At 41.2% G+C, this 17,807-nt stretch overlaps 3 protein-coding genes across 8 annotated transcripts in view; 2 read left to right on the top strand and 1 right to left on the bottom strand.

Annotated features, from left to right (window-relative positions):
- The window catches only part of LOC110526488 (chromodomain Y-like protein 2), a 50,701-nt gene extending 38,248 nt beyond the window's left edge, over positions 1-12,453 (top strand). The window contains exons 5-7 of one of the 2 annotated variants that reach the window (XM_090238751.1): positions 1,143-1,353; positions 1,477-1,620; positions 10,733-12,453. In XM_090238751.1, the coding sequence (XP_090094877.1) occupies positions 1,143-1,353; positions 1,477-1,620; positions 10,733-10,741 (364 nt within the window). In that variant the 3' untranslated portion in view covers positions 10,742-12,453. Of the gene's footprint in view, positions 1-1,142; positions 1,354-1,476; positions 1,621-2,088; positions 5,418-10,732 lie in introns of those variants that run through there. The other variant, XM_021607497.3, reaches the window with a different exon arrangement.
- Positions 7,744-13,776, bottom strand: cmc2 (C-x(9)-C motif containing 2). Of its 5 annotated transcripts, none has more exons than XM_021604952.3 (5): positions 13,411-13,547; positions 12,850-12,916; positions 12,634-12,704; positions 8,330-8,401; positions 7,744-8,198 (listed from the first exon to the last, which is right to left on the bottom strand). In XM_021604952.3, exons 2-5 carry the CDS (start codon positions 12,884-12,886, stop codon positions 8,115-8,117), a joined length of 264 nt encoding a protein of 87 aa, XP_021460627.1. In that variant the 5' UTR covers positions 12,887-12,916; positions 13,411-13,547; the 3' UTR covers positions 7,744-8,114.
- On the top strand, positions 13,760-17,696 carry LOC149983067 (centromere protein N-like). Its single transcript, XM_090238752.1, has 10 exons — positions 13,760-14,546; positions 14,725-14,770; positions 14,874-14,933; positions 15,101-15,174; positions 15,321-15,494; positions 15,611-15,712; positions 15,847-15,901; positions 16,045-16,154; positions 16,250-16,373; positions 17,396-17,696. The coding sequence occupies exons 1-10, from the start codon at positions 14,376-14,378 to the stop codon at positions 17,482-17,484; spliced, it is 1,005 nt and encodes a 334-aa protein (XP_090094878.1). The 5' UTR covers positions 13,760-14,375; the 3' UTR covers positions 17,485-17,696.
- The last annotated feature ends 111 nt before the right edge of the window (positions 17,697-17,807 follow it).

Below are 17,807 nucleotides of genomic sequence, written 5' to 3'. Positions count from 1 at the left end.
TCAGTCAGGTGTGCGGCCATGAGTTAGCTCCATTCCCTTTCATTTCTAAAGACAAAGGAATTCTCTGGTTGAAACATTATTGAAGATTTCTGATGAAAACATCCTAAAGATTGATTATATACATCGTTTGACATGTTTCTACGAACTGTAATATAACCTTTTTGACTTTGTCTGGACCTAGTGCTTGCACATTTGGATTACTGTACTAAATGCGCAAACAAAAAGGAGGTATTTGGACATAAATGATGGACTTTATCAAACAAAACTAACATTTATTGTGGAACTGGGATTCCTGGGAGTGCATTCTGATGAAGATCATCAAAGGTAAGTGAATATTTATAATGCTATTTCTGACTTTTGTTGACTCCATAACATGGCGGGTATCTGTGTTGCTTGTTTTGGTCTCTGAGCGCTGTACTCAGATTATTCCATGGTGTGCTTTTTCCCGTAAAGCTTTTTTGAAATCTGACACAGCAGTTTCATTAAGGAGAAGTATATATTTAGTTCCATGCATAAGTTGTATTTTCATCAACATTTATGATGAGTATTTCTGTAAATTGACGTGGCTCTCTGCACTTTCACCGGATGTTTTGGAGTCAAAACATAACAACGCGCCAATGTAAAATGAGATTTTTGGATATAAATATGAACTTTATCGAACAAAACATACATGTATTGTGTAACATGAAGTCCTATGAGTGCCATCTGATGAAGATCATCAAAGGTTAGTGATACATTTTATCTCTTTCTGCTTTTTGTGTCTCCTCTCTTTGGCTGGAAAAAATGGCTGTGTTTTATTGTGACTAGGTACTGACCTAACATAATCGCATGGTGTGCTTTTGTCGTAAAGCCTTTTTGAAATTGGACACTGGTGGGATTAACAACAAGTGTATCTTTAAAATGGTGTATAACACATGTTTGAGGAATTTTAATTATGAAATTTCTGTTATTTGAATTTGGCGCCCTGCACTTTCACTGGATGTTGGTCAGGTGGGACGTTAGCATCCCATGTACCCTTGAGAGGTTAAACTAAGTCTGCTTGCCCTGATTCGCCTAAAGCAGGATACGCACGAATAAGCACAAAGACACAGTCATATTGTACTGTATAGTTTATAATCACTGTTTTGTGTCTCCTCTCCCAGAGACTTTGTGCTGGCGTTTATCCACTTTAAGAAGCCCATCGTGGTGGCCATCAACGGGCCTGCCCTGGGCCTGGGGGCCGCTATCCTGCCTCTATGTGACGTGGTGTGGGCCAGTGAACGGGCCTGGTTCCAAACGCCCTGTGCCGCCCTCCGCCTCACCCCCTCTGGCTGCTCCTCCTACACCTTCCCCCAGATCCTGGGAGTGGCTCTGGTGAGTCTGGTTGCCTGGTCCCCTGTGCAGATTTTTCTTCAAACCCTGCAGTAAAACACGATTCAACTAATTATTCAAAGTTTTACATCTATATTACCTTGTCCCCGCCTCTCACCCTGACAGACCAATGAGATGCTGTTCTGCGGGAGGAAGCTCACGGCACAGGAAGCCTGCAGCCGGGGCCTGGTGTCACAGGTATTCTGGCCAACCACGTTCAACCAGGAAGTGATGCTGCGCGTGAAGGAGATGTCCACCTGCAGTGCTATGGTAGGCTTTTCTGACATAGAGATAGTCATGTTGAGCTGAAATGCTATATCCCAGGCCTTGAGCTAGGAGCCTGCCAGGAGCATTGGTCTATAAATTAAATATAACTCTTAGATCATTTTATTTTTATTTTATTTTACCTTTATTTAACTAGGCAAGTCAGTTAAGAACAAATTCTTATTTTCAATGACGGCCTAGGAACAGTGGGTTAACTGCCTGTTCAAGGGCAGAACGACAGATTTGTACCTTGTCAGCTCGGGGGTTTGAACTTGCAACCTTCCGGTTACTAGTCCAACGCTCTAACCACTAGACTACCCTGCCGCCCCACCACAAACAGAAACCACAAATAAGTGAAAAGGGAAATATATATATATATATATATATGCTGCCAGATCAAGTGTGTAAAAATGAAGGGCCTCAATCTATGAAGCAGGCTGCCTCTTACTCTCTGTTTGACCCTGTGTGTGGAAGGTTCTGGAAGAGTCTAAATGCCTGGTGCGGAGCATCCTGAAGTCGGTTCTGGAGGAAGTGAATGAGAAAGAGTGTCAGATGCTCAAACAGCTGTGGTGCTCCACCAAGGGACTGGAGGCGCTCTTCAGCTACCTGCAGAACAAGGTGTATGATAACTGACCTCTCACCTCCACACAGCTGCAGAACTATCTATGGGCCACGAGATCTGGTCTTCAGTTGCATACTGAGCAACATCCCTGAAGATATATGGCTTTGATCTTCAATTACCAACAGTCTTCTTTAACAACCAGCAGAGCGTAGTTTGCCAGTCTCCGAGGCCTTATCTCCTCTCGTCAACATCTGGGCCTGCAGAGCACCACAATCAATGTTTGTTTTACTTTGGTCATCCCTCAACGTCCCTGCCTGTAAGATGAACAAAGCATCAACTTCTGGAGAGGATTCATTCTGCATTCATAATGGCCTACTGGGAGTCCAGTGACCGTGAACAAGGCTCTTCAGGAAACGGATACACAGCAGCAGAATGTTGTGGGAGTGTGTGGAGGCAAAAGAGCTCATCTGATGGCTGTCATTGTTCAATTATTTATTTGAAAATGTATTTAGGTTTGATCCTAAATACAAAAAAAGCATACCATGTGTATATATTTTCTATTAGTCTGCTGTGTTTTTTTTTTTTTGTATCTTGCTTTAGTCTTTCTGTTTTGAGGTGAAGTGTCCTCCTGGGCTCTGAGGTGTAGTGAAAATCAAAGCTATGCTTGAGGTCAAAGTGGAACATATATCTTCTCACCTTACAATGCAGTAACCCTGGCCAAAGAAGTAAATAATAATTGAAGTGAAACCTGTCCATTGAATTAGGTGTGGTGTAATAGGAGGGCCACTGGGGAAGAGTTAGAGGTAGGTCATGCCCAATGATACACACCCATAAGTGGGAAGTCACTGTGAATGGGCAGTGAACTCTTTCTGGATTTATATAGACCATTTTGCGATGCTCTTTTGGAAGTGTTTATTCAATTGCTTGTATTTGGTTTGTCAGTAAGGGTGTGTTTGACCTCTGATTGAATGTGAATATATATAGAAGGGCCCTCTTTGACCACGACCAGCACTCCCATAGAGAACCAGAGCTGTCTGATTCCATCTTTTCATTAGAATGTGGAGACTGTCGATAGATCAAAAGGAGACCTCTCCCTGGGAAAGGGAGGAAAGAGAGAATGAGGGTGAGACATATGTCATCGTTATTATATCAGCAGCAACAAGTGCAGCGTCATCATTATCATCAAGGTACATATATGACGTGTATTACAGTGTAAAGGTGTAGCGGGAGGGGTTTGCTTAACTACTCTTCTGTGTTGACTAACCTTGCCTGAGACCTGAAGACTTCTTTTAGCTCCCAGAGCTAATGCCCGGCCTTTAGCTCAGTGGGCTACTGCAGTCTTGAATCGTGAAGACGACCAGGGTTTGATACCCCGTTGATTATATAGGCATGTATATTACATTGTGAAGAGTTTAGCTATGATATTTGGACAGATAATTATTTTGATATTACCTTGCAATCGGTTATTAGTGAGACATTGTGTATTTTTGTAACCACAGAAAGATGTTTTGTCCCAAAGTAATCACTGCACTTTTTTTGTCTGTTGGCTGTCTGTGTTGTGAAGATGCAGTAGTAGTGCAGCTGAAGCAGATGATACCTGCATGTGATAATGGCTTCAGGAAATGGGAAATGTATATCTACATATATTGTATGTATGGATATCTATTTTTGGTTTACCCAATAATGAAATGTAGTTTTGTGGAAATTGTTTTGTATCATTCAGGAAGTGGTGGGTTTTTGCAGTTGTATACATATATGCACCATGTAGGTGTTATATGGTGTAACTATATGCATGTACAATATTGTAGATACGTGTGTTGCCTGTCAAAATACTTTACATTTCAGGGTATGTTTTCTATTGCCATAGTAAGCAATGTTAGAAATCTTGCACAATTATTATTTGTATTTATTTTAAGTTAGTGCTCAAGTTCCCCTTGGGGCTGCAGTGCCATAATGTTTCCCTTTCCCCAGAGGCATCTCTTTCGCTCTTATCTTCTGTTCCAGATCCAAATTGCTTTTTTCCCTAGATCTGCCCTGTGTGATAGTGGTGACACAACAAACACACACCAAAAACATGGTTACATGTAGCATAATTATTTGTAAAGGCTGTTGATAACCACTTTATGCCAAACTTTGAAACATTTAAAGTAATATTGCTATTAACAGCTCTGACAAATCAAAGCTCTATCAATTTCTAATCAACCATTCCCAATTATATTTGAATAACACTTTCCCTGAATTTCCCTAATTGATGTATTATTTGTGTGTTGATCAGTATATTGCTAAAGTATAGTGTAAGATTAAATGTATATTAATATATTCAAGATTAGAGTTTTGCCTGTACCTCTCCCCAACCTGGTCTCAAGAGTATTTTGTCTTATTATGTACGTAAACCCATACACTCCATTTAGTATGCTATGTTACTTCTGTATGGTATGTATTCATTTGTGGATGTCCATCAACCGTTCGTATGATATGTTACGAATTTGCAAAATGTACAAAATAGTACGATTTGCTAAACGTATATGTTCCGAATTCTAGCTAGGTGGTTAACATTAGCGAGCTGGCTAACATTAGCTGAGGTTAGGGGTTAGTATTAAAGTTTGGGAAGGGTTAGCTAACATGCCAAGTAGTTGCAAACTAGCTAAAAAGTAGCAAGTAGAGGAAAAGTTACTAATTAGCTAAAATGCTAAACTTGGTCGTGATGAGATTTGAACTCACAACCTTTAGGTTGCTAGACGTTCATGTTATACACCAGCCCATCCACCCCACACCAACTCATTTTTGCCTGAAGTAAACATCTGTCTTATCTAACCATACCAAACGTAACATATCATACAAATTTGTATCTCAGTTTACATTTACTTTGTTATGTATAGTCTGAGACCAGGCTGCTCTCCCAGGACCCAAATAGAGTAACATTGTGTTTGAATGAATCATTTGAAGTAAAACCGTTATAATTCATTTGTTGAGGACTTATCCTTGAAAATGATGACCGGCCCTGTAAGCCATGTGTTTAGGTTTAGTTTGTAAACTCCTATCATCACCATATGATGTTTCTATGCATCTTCCAAGCATTTACAAACCTATTACATGTTGAGTTTCTACTCCTTTCTCTCGTCTAAAATCACGCCTCGGGGTGCCTTAGAAGCTGTATCTTTTGTCAGTAGGATGCTGTATCCATACGTTGTGAGAGTTTGGGGGTCGAGCTGCTTTGAATAAACTATGACATTAATTTAAACATGGTGTTTTTGTTGTGTGTTTTAAAAACTTTTGTTCCTACTTAGTCATCACTCCTACAAACTTTATTTTTGTTCGCTGCATTTGTATAGTATCAATGTCCGTGTTTGGATAAAAGCACACATCATTTGGATCAGATAAATACAAACTAAAAGAGCATCCATCTGTCCTTAGGCTCCTCTCCATTGAAACACACCACATAAAATAAACATGAATGGGTTGCTCCTCTATGGCACTCTCACTATAACCCTCTTCAGCATTCTTTTCACCGTCACTCTGCTTTCCAGAAATGACTGGAGGCCTAATGCTAAACTGCTGTGAGTCATCCAGACAGGAAAAGGAGGGGGGATTTTTGCTCTGAATAAAATATTACAATGTTCCACACAATTACCTAGTGGAATGCATTCAGGATTTAGGCAATACCAACCATGGCTGTGTCTCTGTAGCGTTTCATTCTGCATAACTAAGATGATGATCACTTAACATTTACAAAGTGCATGTTATTCCTAGTGCTAACTGCTGTATAGATGGTCATTGTATTATGTTTCTCTGGAAGATCCACTGACCTTATGGATGTCCAGATGCTTCCCTTCTGTGTTCTGACACACACACACACACACACACACTGGGTGGGAGCCAGACTATTCGTTTGACTGAAGTGCCAGACCAATAACAATCGACCACAGCTGAGAATAGGCCTCAGGTGAGTCAAAACAGCCTGCTTTGAAAAGGGCCTTATTTACTTACTGTGGTAACAAATACAGTGGATTGTTCAGGATGAATGGAAGCTGGATATGAACAATCATCCGATGAGGACTTGAGTGAATCAATCAATCGATCAAATGTATTTATAAAGCCATTTTTACATCAGCTGATGTCACAAAGTGCCTGTACAAAAACCCAGCCTAAAACCCCAAACAGCAAGCAATGCAGGTGTAGAAGCACGGTGGCTAGGAAAAACTCCCTAGAAAGGCCAGAACCTAGGAAGAATCCTAGAGAGGAACCAGGCTCTGAGGGGTGGCCAAGTCCTCTTCTGGCTGTGCCGGGTGGAGATTATAACAGAACATGGCCAAGATGTTAAAATGTTCATAGATGACCAGCAGTGTCAAATAATAATAATCACAGTGGTTGTAGAGGGTGCAACAGGTCAGCACCTCAGGAGTAAATGTCAGTTGGATTTCATACCCGATCATTCAGAGTTAGAGACAGCAGGTGCGGTAGAGAGAGTCCAAAACAGAAGGTCTGGGACAAGGTAGCACGTCCGGTGAACAGGTCAGTAGCATGGAGCAGCAGCATGACCTGATGGACTGGGGACAGCAAGGAGTCATCAGGCCAGGTAGTTCTGAGGCATGGTCCTAGGGCTGAGGTCTTCCGAGAGAAGAGAGAGTATTAGAGGGAGCATACTTAAATTCACACAGGACACTGGATAAGACAGGAGAAATACTCCAGATATAACAGACTGACCCTAGCCCCCCGACACAAACTATTGCAGCATAAATACTGGAAGCTGAGACAGGAGGAGTCGGAAGGCACTGTGACCGTGTCTGACGATACCTCCGGACAGGGCCAAACAGGCAGGATATAACCCCACCCACTTTGCCAAAGCACAGCCCCCACACCACTATGGGAAATCTTCAACCACCAACCTACTACCCTGAGACAAGGCCAAGGGGGCGCCAACCCGGACAGAAAGATCACGTCAGTGACTTAAGCCACTCAAGTGACGCACCCCTCCTAGGGATGGCATGGAAGAGCACCGGTAAGCCAGTGACTCAGCCTCCGTAATAGGGTTAGATGCAGAGAATCCCAGTGGAGAGAGGGGAACCGGCCAGGTTGAGACAGCAAGGGCGGTTCGTCTCTCCAGTGCCTTTCCGTTCACCTTCCCACCCCTGGGCCAGACTACACTCAATCATAGGACCTACTGAAGAGATGAGTCTTCAATAAAGACTTAAAGGTTGAGACCGAGTCTGCGTCTCTCACATGGATACAGACCATTCCATAGAAATGGAGCTCTATAGGAGAAAGCCCTGCTTCCAGCTGCTTGCTTAGAAATTCTAGGGACAGTAAGGAGGCCTGCGTCTTGTGACCGTAGCGTACGTGTAGGTATGTACGGCAGGACCAAATTGGAAAGATATGTAGGAACAAGACCATGTAATGCTTTGTAGGTTAGCAGTAAAACCTTGAAATCAAACCTAGCCTTAACAGAATAAGGCTGTGAATATGGCACTGACACATTTGTAAATGAATGAAATGTCCTGTGAGCTTGGAGCTTTCACATATAAGTAAAGCATCTGCTGACGACCCATATGAAAATAACAAGGCAATTCTGTGTTTTGATACACTTTATTCAATAGAAATCCAGTGTTCAATCATCATTGCCATTCCCCAGTCAGAAACGCAGACAATTTAAAACAATTATTTTGTTAAGTACTTTAAATATGCAATCAACCATGATTGCAGGGGGTTGGGTAGCAGTCCTCGAAAACAGACCCCCCCCATATGAGCTCTGATCCCTGAGTAGCGAACTGATCATCCACCAAACACTATTCAACACACATACTGAAACCGACATTATGAGAGACCTCTTGTGGCCAGATGTCCAGGCAGTAAGGTAGGCATCTCATGGTAGGCCCCAGTAAGTCCTCCAATACCCAGTTCCTGTGGCCCTTCCTAGAGCATCGGCTCAGTCTACTGCCATTCAGAAGTCTTCCTTAGGGCCGTCTTTCAGCCTCTGTCTCATCTCTTTAGCATGCTGTTTGCTTTTCTCCCTCTTTGCAATTCGCTGTTGGTCAGAAAGAGAAACACACACATTGTTGAAAATACCGAAGTGCTCCCATCAATGAAATATGACAATAGTAGTCATCTGGTGAGGCATCCCTTTTGAATTAAAACCAAATTGCTGGTAGTCCTCACCTCGTCCTTCAAACAAGCTCTCATGGCACGGTCCATATCATTGCAATGGCCAAAGAACTTCTTGACATTGTGCTGAGGATGAGACATTACAACATGTTTTTGACGGGTAAGAGTGTAGCTATACTTGACTGCTCCTACACATTAGTTTAGAACAGCTACAGTGTAGAGCAATACAGTAGATCTTTCAGGTGGAGGTCTATGTGGGACATGTTCTTAGACGCTGTTGAGTCGTTCCACCTAGGATTTTTACACCCACCATCTCAGATTGTTCTGAAATTGTTTCTGTAGTTAAACATATTAGATTAACACTCCTGAAACATTACTTTGTTGAAATATAATTTGATCGCTGAGAAATTAAGGTAATTGATTGCACCCTAATTGGCCATTTTAATTTCTAGGATTCATATAATCTTTAATAAGACAAAAATATAAACGCAAGGTGTAAAGTGGTGGTCCCATGTTTCATGAGGTGAAATAAAAGATCACTGAAATCTCCATATGCATAAAAAGCATATTTTTGCACAAATTTGTTTACATCCTGTTAGTGAGAATTTCTCCTTAGGCATGATAATCCATCCACCTGACAGGTGTTGCATATCAAGAAGCTGATTAAACAGCATGATCATTACACAGGTGTGCCTTGTGCTGGGGACAATAAATGGCCACTAAAATGTGCAGTTTTGTCACACAACACAATGCCACAGATGTCAAGTTTTGAGGCTATGTGCAATTGACATGCAGGTTGCAGGAATGTCCACCAAAGCTGTTGCCAGAGAATTCAATCTTCATTTATCTACCATAAGCTGCCTCCAATGTCATTTTAGAGAATTTGGTAGTATGTCAAACCAGCCTCACAAACGCAGACCACGTGTAACCACACCATCCCAGGCTTCTTCGCCAGCGGCATCGTCTGAAACCAGCCATCTGGAGAGCTGATGAAACTGAGGAGTATTTCTGTCTGTAATAAAGCCCTTTTGTGGTGAAAAATTCATTCTGAATGGCTGGGCCTGGCTCCCCAGTAGGTGTGGCACCCATGGCTGTGCCCCTGCCAAGTCAGGTGAAATACATAGATCGGGGCCCAATTAATTTATTTCAATTGAATGATTTCCTTATATGAACTTTAACTGTAAAATCGTTTAAATTGTTACGTTTTTATATTTTGTTCAGTATAATACCTAACTTCTGATTTGGACCATAATTCTTCCTAGCATGAGAAATACAACAAAATTATCAAAAGCCACCCAGACCTCCACACCAATCCCACCCCAACAACTAGGATACAGTACTCTATGTAGGTAGCCTAGAGGTTAGAGTGTTGGACTAGTAACCGAAAGGTTGCAAGATTGAATCCCTGAGCTGACAAGGTAAAAATCTGTCGTTCTGCCGCTGAACAAGGCAGTTTACCCACTGTTCCTAGGCAGTCATTCAAAATAACAATTTGTTCTTAACTGACTTGCCAAGTTAAATAAAGGTCAAATAAAAATAAAATGTCTGACAAGTAGTATGGAGCTGCTGCTTGGGAGTTTTGCTTCTTCATCCTTTGTAATGTATTCCCTGTGATGTTATTTACCATAAATGAGTGTGAAAGTACCAGTATTGCCTACTAGATGCTGCTGTTTCTGCTACTGCCACCACCTTTTATCCATTTTGCTGGTCTCTTGTGTTTATTAAATATCACAACGTTTTCTTTGCAACTTTGGGTAGAAAACCAATATCTTTTGCTCATGATGGAAATAAATTGTATGGTCATCCTCACAATTAAAGCCAGTCCTCCATGAAAGCAATTCCGTTTGTCCTTCTCTTAGGCTTAATTTGTGTCCAGGAAATGGCACCTCTGTGTGTGTGATTTATTCCCTTCAAAAAAGGTCTGGGCTAGTTAGGCCATTCCTGGCGAACAAGCAAACCATTAGGCTATAGCAGTTCTAACTGTTTCAATGGTAAAAGTCCCAAACACACACTGTATAGTGTTTTTGCATTGGCAATGGTATTGGGTTGGGTTTAATGGTACATGTCACTAATCACACTACATACAGAGATGTTTTCTAATAATTTTATTGAAAAACATGGAATACCATGCAATGGTTTATAATTGTATTATTTTATTAGGGTTGTCATAACATTTTAGTTACTAGCCCAAGTTTTGGACTTGTAGGAAAAGTGTTCATTTGGTAATTGCTACATACGGATAGCCCTCTCAGAAAGCTGCCATTTGTTGGACTATTCATGGAGAGTCTCCTGACCCCTCCTGTCTTAGCCTCCAGTATTTATGCTGCAGTAGTTTATGTGTCGGGGGGCTAGTGTCAGTCTGTTATATCTGGAGTACTTCTCCTGTCTTATCCGGTGTCCTGTGTGAATTTAAGTATGCTCTCTCTAATTCTCTCTTTCTTTCTCTCTCTCTCTCAGAGGACCTGAGCCCTAGGACTATGCCTCAGGACTACCTGGCATGATGACTCCTTGCTGTCCCCAGTGCACCTGGCCGTGCTGCTGCTCCAGTTTCAACTGTTCTGCCTGCGAGTATGGAACCCTGACCTGTTCACCGGACGTGCTACCTGTCCCAGACCTGCTGTTTTCAACTCTCTAGAGACAGCAGGAGGGGTAGAGATACTCTTAATGATCGGCTATGAAAAGCCAACTGACATTTACTCCTGAGGTGCGGACTTGTTGCACCCTCGACAACTACTGTGATTATTATTATTTCACCATGCTGGTCATCTATGAACATTTGAAAATCTTGGCCATGTTCTGTTATAATCTCCACCCGGCACAGCCAGAAGAGGACTGGCCAACCCTCATAGCCTGGTTCCTCTCTAGGTTTCTTCCTAGGTTTTGGCCTTTCTAGGGAGTTTTCCTAGCCACTGTGCTTCTACACCTGCATTGCTTGCTGTTTGAGGTTTTAGGCTGGCTTTCTGTACAGCACTTTGAGATATCAGCTGATGTAAGAAGGGCTATATAAATACATTTGATTTGAGTTGGGTTGAAACAATAGGTTGTTAAAAGAACGAACTGAATTGCTTTCATGGAGGACTGGCTTGACCACACTATTTATTTTCAACATGAGCAAAAGTTATTGTTTTTCAACCCTAAGTTTCAAAGAAAACGTTGTGATCCATTTTTATATTTTTTTATATTTCACCTTTATTTAACCAGGTAGGCCAGTTGAGAATAAGTTCTCATTTACAACTGCAACCTGGTCAAGATAAAGCAAAGCAGTGCGACAAAAACAACAACATAGAGTTACACATGGGATAAACAAACGTTAATAACTTAAAGGTCCCAATACAGCCGTTTTTACATCAATATCAAATAACTTCTGGGTACCAATTAAGCAACTTACTGTGTTTGTTTTCCATTAAAATTGTCAAAATGAAACAAAAATAGCTTCTTAGCAAAAAGCAACTTCTCAAGCAAGAATTTAGCTAGGACTGTCTGGAAGTGGTCTAAGTGGGAGGGAGACACTTAGACCCCCCCGCCACACACACACCTGAAAACTAGCTGTTACTGGCAGAGAGTTTTGGAACTCTTTCTTAAAACTCCATACCACCAAAACAAGCTGAAATATTAGGCAGTCTTTTCAAAAAGCTCTTACACTAAAAGGGCATGATCATTATTTCATTATTTTCATTATTATTTAATTGGAAATATAAATAAAACACAGGAAAAGCACATATTTGACTGCACTGGGCCTTTGATAAGAACCACAAGAGACCAGCAAAATGGATAAGTGTGTGGTGGCAGTAGCAGGAACAGCGGCATCTAGTGGGGGAAACCTGGTACTTTCACACTAATGTATGGTAAATAATTATTCACTGGATAACTTCTCTAAACGGGGCAAAAACCATCACCTGATTCCCAGAGAATACAATACAAAGGGTGAAGAAGCAATACTCCAAGCCTCACAGGTCCATACTACCACTGAGACACAGAAAACTGATACTGTATACTGGTTGTTGGGGTGGGATTGGCCTGGGGTGTGGTGGGTCCGTGAGTGGCTTTTGACCATTTTCTTGGATTCCTTATGCCTTATGCAATGGTAGGAAGAAGTTTGATTCAAATCGGATGTTGGGTACTATATTTGTTGAATATTATGTAAATCTTATAAATTAAAAGTGCCAATTCAGGACCAATCAATGAGCTTAATTTCTCAGAAATCAAAATACATTTCAACAAAATAATGTTTCAGGAATGCTAATCTTATCTGGTTAGAAACTATTTCTGAACAATCTGAGATGGTGGGTGTAAAGGCTTGCTGAAATGACATGTAACAACCCAGTCTATGGTTCTCAGGCAAGTATACAATATCTTACCTCCGTGTGGCACTGCTTCAGCAGGTTTATCAGTATGTTGCACTCATCCGTGTGCAGGTGAGGCGACAGATCAGAGTGCATTCTGAGTTAAGGGCTTACCACTCCAACAATACTGGAAGACAAACAATACCAACCATGTTTGTGACTACAATGTATGCTGAAAATTACTATTTGACTATTTGGGTTTCTGTTATGTGTGTCTACTCTAAAGGATACTCCATCCACCCAGTCCCTCTCCATCCTGCAAACTCATGGGGATGATCCGTTTTCTGTTTACACTTACCTGCAATGAAAGAGAAAACAGGTGTAAAACACAGGTGGGCAGGTTAAAACTAATAGAAGTCTAGGTAAAGACATGGATAGCATTGCCTGTGTGGGTTAATGAAGGACAGAGTACCAGACACAATGAGGAGTGGCAATTGTCATACAAGCCCATCCTTTCATCCTGATTAATCTCAAAGCTGTGATTGCCGAAAAGTGATTTCAGCCTCTACTGTAACAAGTAGGCTAGCAGTTGGCAGCGTTGTTATAAACAGTCATAAAGTTGTGGTTGTATGGAGATGGACTTTGTTACATATTCAGAGACCGGTTGAAATAGACTCATGTGTATGCAGCAAAGGGGCCAAGTTGTGAAATTAAATGATGCTAGTTAGTTACAGACTGTTCTAGCTACAGTGCAACTCAGACTGGTAGCTAGTACGGTAGCTACCAAAATAGACTGGAATTACCTTAAAAGCTGTGAATCGAATAAGGTAGCTAGTCGAATAAAGATATTACCAGTTCAGTTGGGATATCATTGAGATATCTATCTTCCAGGAATAGAATATATCGTAGATAGCAAGTTGACCAAATGTAGCTAGCTGCCAATGCCTATTAGCGAGACATACCACTTAAGGGCAAATGCAACGTTCTTTCAACCCCTTGTTTTAACTCCTATTACTGCCAGGTTACTGTCGATGTATTTACATCTAACTAGCTACTGTACACAGCTTGAAAAATGTGTTTAACAATTTTGACATAACATTAAATTGTAAACCTAGTAATGTATTTGATCAAAGGAGGACATGCTGGTAACATGCTAGCTAGCTACACGTCTCTCACTCTTTCGTAACAGCAAAGACAGTAAACTCTGTGGAAAATGATAATCTGATTGACATTACAGTAGCAAATCAACACCTGCTACCGTTGGATGATGGACCAATCACATTAATTGTTGATCACATGTGGGCGGGCACTCCCTCAACGGGCACACAGCAAATAACTCCAGTCATTGCACGACTGGAACATAAAACACATTTTATTACATATTTATGTACGATTGTAGTATGTATGCATTATAGATAGCTATATCATCAAACGTAATTAATCCTAAACGCTGTGCATCTATGCCTCTCCAGCAGACGGCGCCTTCGCATGTGGCAGTGGAAAGAAGAATACATTTTTACGAAACAAAATCCCAGATCTCAGTTTTCTATTTATTTTGTTTTTACACATTTGTTGTATAATTTAGGACAATATTAAACCCCATTTAACCCCATATAACCTCTAAACATCTCTAAAGCGTGTGAATATGTGGTAAACGTTATTTGCGGGGGAAATTACGAAACAGGAAGTGCGACCCACCAAATAATTCCGATTGGTTGACTCTCGTTTGGCGGTTTGTTTTGTATTTGCGTGTCTGCTGTTAGCTTACTATCTAATGCGTTTTAAGAGTTTACTTGGTTAAAACAAACATTTTAAGCATGGGTGGCTCTACAAAGCTTTTATTACAACGTCTGATACGACGAATCCCTTATCAAATGCTCCAGACAATGCTTGGCAAGTGGGCTCATCTATCAAATGCGGACCTGCATTCGCTGAACTTCACACAACCAAAATGGGTGTTGACGGAACATCTACTGGCTCTCTGTGAGGTAGATGTAGCTGCTTGACTATATAGTTAACGTTGCCTATCTAAGTAGCTTTCTAGTGATGGATGTGATGTTCTCTTTAGCTAACTTGTTCACTTAATCTAGTGTAACAGTTTAACTGTAGTCCTTTTTTTGTTATACTTTCAACCTTTCTGATACACTCTACTTGTATCTTTCCCAGGAGAAGGGCTTGACAGTGAAACACATCACAGAACTCGAAATGATCTGTAAGTGTTATCTGACAGTGTGAATGAACTAATTCCCCCCTCAGTAGCTAATGGTCTACTTAGTTGTCAGTAATAGATAATACATTTCACCAATGCTTTCCAGATATCATTGAGAATCCAAACCAGGGAATGTGGCATGGCTTCCAGCTCCTTGATGCAGAGGGTAAATTAAAGTCTCTAATACCATGCTCAACATTTAGTATCTGGTGCTTTCACTGACACTCACAAAGTTCCTTTTGAAAGTGGACCTTAATCAATATTAGAGTTCCAAGGTATTAAAGGTATCCTAATCAGCATTACTGTTAATTTCAAGTATATTTTTCTTCACAGAGGATGCACCATCCATTGAACTGACACAGTTCAAGGAACAGTTCAAGGCCAACCTCACAGAGCTCATCAGCCATGTATGTATGATTTCCAGCTTTTATATGCTTGGTAGAAAAGACAGAACTAACATTCATTAAAATGGACATTGGCTTGTAATGTCCCTCAATTGCTGTGTTTGCGTGTGCCATCTCTGTCAATGCCTGTGTTTGTCTTTCCTTCCAAGGTGTCTATTAAAATAAAGAAACACACAGATGAGGCCATATGGATACGTGTTGCCTGGGGGGACAACTTCACAAAGCCTAACCACCTTAAACCCACATATGTTGTCCATCATCTTCAGACCCCTTATGTCTTTGTGACCGGCATGACTTCAAAGGATAAGCCTCTTTTAAACCAGGCAAGGATGCTTTCTAAATTGCCCTGGGGGGGATTCATAATGTCATATTGCAGTGCTTTGAATTCAGTTTCTATGGTCTCTATTGCCTGTTTAACAGACTGGGTTCTGTCATACAGGCCTTGGTTCTGGCCACCAGATATGGCTCTATGAAGGACGCTCACCTCAGTGGACGGAACCTCATCGCCATCAGAGACCTACTGACGAGGCAGTACCAACAGGTAGGCCTTGGCCCTGTCCCCTACGGGCCATATAAAAGCCTTTGTCATGACCATCCCACTGCTTACTGATAACAAGGAAAGCCTATTGAACTAACTAGATATTCTGTGTTCTGCACCTTTTCATTCATTCATAGGTGTTCCCCACCAAACATCCAAAACCTCTTCAGGAAAAGAATCCTGTCCCTAGAAGTATGTTTTGTTGTCTGTTTATAAAATACAATTGTACGTAATGTATACATGAACATAATCATGGTGACAACCACAACTAATTAGATATCAATAGAATATTTACTTAGTTTATGTTTCACTGACATTCTATTTTCTAATTTTAGACCCCAATATAGAGAACGAACAGCCTGAGAATACAGAGAACCGTCTTCAGATGGCCTGTGAGGCCTTCGGCGATGGGACACTACCTCAACTGCAAAAAGCTGTCTACAAGGTGCAAGAAGTTGAACTATGGATTGTTTACAAAAAAGCTTTCTCCTCATGTGCCTGCTATGCTGTGTGTGACAATGTATTCTGCTCTATTCTCAGCTGGAGACCAAGTTCCGAGATAACTCTAACAAAACGTTGACAGGCAGAAAAGAGCCCTTCAGAGGAGTGGTGGAGTTTTCCAGCACCAACCTCCTAGAGTCACTCAGGCACTGTGTGTCCTCAGGTACAGTATCTATATGTCTGGGGCTGGGCTTTGTTTAATATCCCCTTTAATCTCTGTCAATGGGAAGAGCCACATCTTACAGTTTTTTAAATATCTATTTAACTTGGCAAGTCAATTAAGAATTTGTTATTTATTTACAATGACGGCCTACCCCAGCCAAAAACCCTAACAACTCTGGGCCAATTGTGGGAGTCCCATAGGGCGGCGCAATCACGGACGGTTGTGATACAGCCTGGAATCGAACCACGCCTCTAGCACTGAGATGCAGTGCCTGCAGCGCCACTCGGGTGCCCCATTAGAGCTGCAGAGACAACAAATTATGAACAATAGCTCTCTCTCTGCACTTTGTTCCATACAGGTTTAGAAGTCATGTCTTCCAGGTGATGCTCAGCATTATAACGTTTTATTTGATGTGGTTATAGTTAGTTAACTGCTCATATATGGCTTCACTTCTTTATTCAATTCTGTCCATGGCCACAAGGGGGCAGAGGAACAATGACAGACTTTCACTGTGTCCATCTCATTCTCCAGACAGATGTGCTGAGTTTGATGCTTTTCAGAGGGTCTGCTAATAAATGAGTGGATTAGACTGAACTGGGGTGAATCAGGCAATGGCCAGTCACATGACTGGCTAAAACCGGTGAGGGCGGAGTACCCTGCTCAAATTGAACAGTAATATGCTCAACCTGGTCATATTGTCAACATGGCAGCATGATGGATCATTCAGAACAAAATGTATTTTCCATAAAAATGTATGTTCACATTTTCAAACTAGCTTTCTTTTGGACAGTAGATGGTGATATATCAATAGCAAACAGTTGTGCAGGTGAACATGAAATTCTAACTCATTACTCCATGTGTTATATCACTTTTGTTTCGTGCGGGGCACCCAGCTCATGCCAGGGAAGACTCACAGATTTAAAAAACGAATGCAATCACTTTTAACCATGTGCAAAATCAGCCTACCCTGTGAACAGAGTGGGTAAAAATGAATCCCCTCAGTAATTGCTTGTGTTTTACAGGCATGGCGTCAACTCCAGTCACCCCTCTGCTCTCATCCATCACACAGAAAGGGAGAAACTATTTTGTTATCACAGACAAAGGAGTTTAAATCAAATTTAACTATAAGAACTACCAGAACAAGTCGTGTATATTTTGTATTGAATGTGTTAACATTTTATGGAGTTTAACATACATTTTTTAGAACACCTTGTTTACCCATTCACTCTGTCCTTCACCCAGGTGTTAAGAATAAGAATCATCTTGTATTGTTTCTCAATTAATATACTACAATCTGTACTCTAATAAATGTTATTGTATGGATGTTTTACTTTGTGTTACATTTTTGCACATGTAATATGTCATTAGACTTTAGCTACAATATTGTCACTTGCCAGCCCTCTGATGTTGCCAGGACGCTTGTGTGGGAGTGGC

The sequence above is a fragment of the Oncorhynchus mykiss genome, chromosome 6 (genome assembly GCF_057628025.1).
Source record: "Oncorhynchus mykiss isolate SJ-2025 chromosome 6, ASM5762802v1, whole genome shotgun sequence".
Lineage (NCBI taxonomy): Eukaryota > Metazoa > Chordata > Actinopteri > Salmoniformes > Salmonidae > Oncorhynchus > Oncorhynchus mykiss.
Note: the sequence above shows the minus strand (reverse complement) of the source record. Positions and strands in the feature narration are given on the sequence as shown.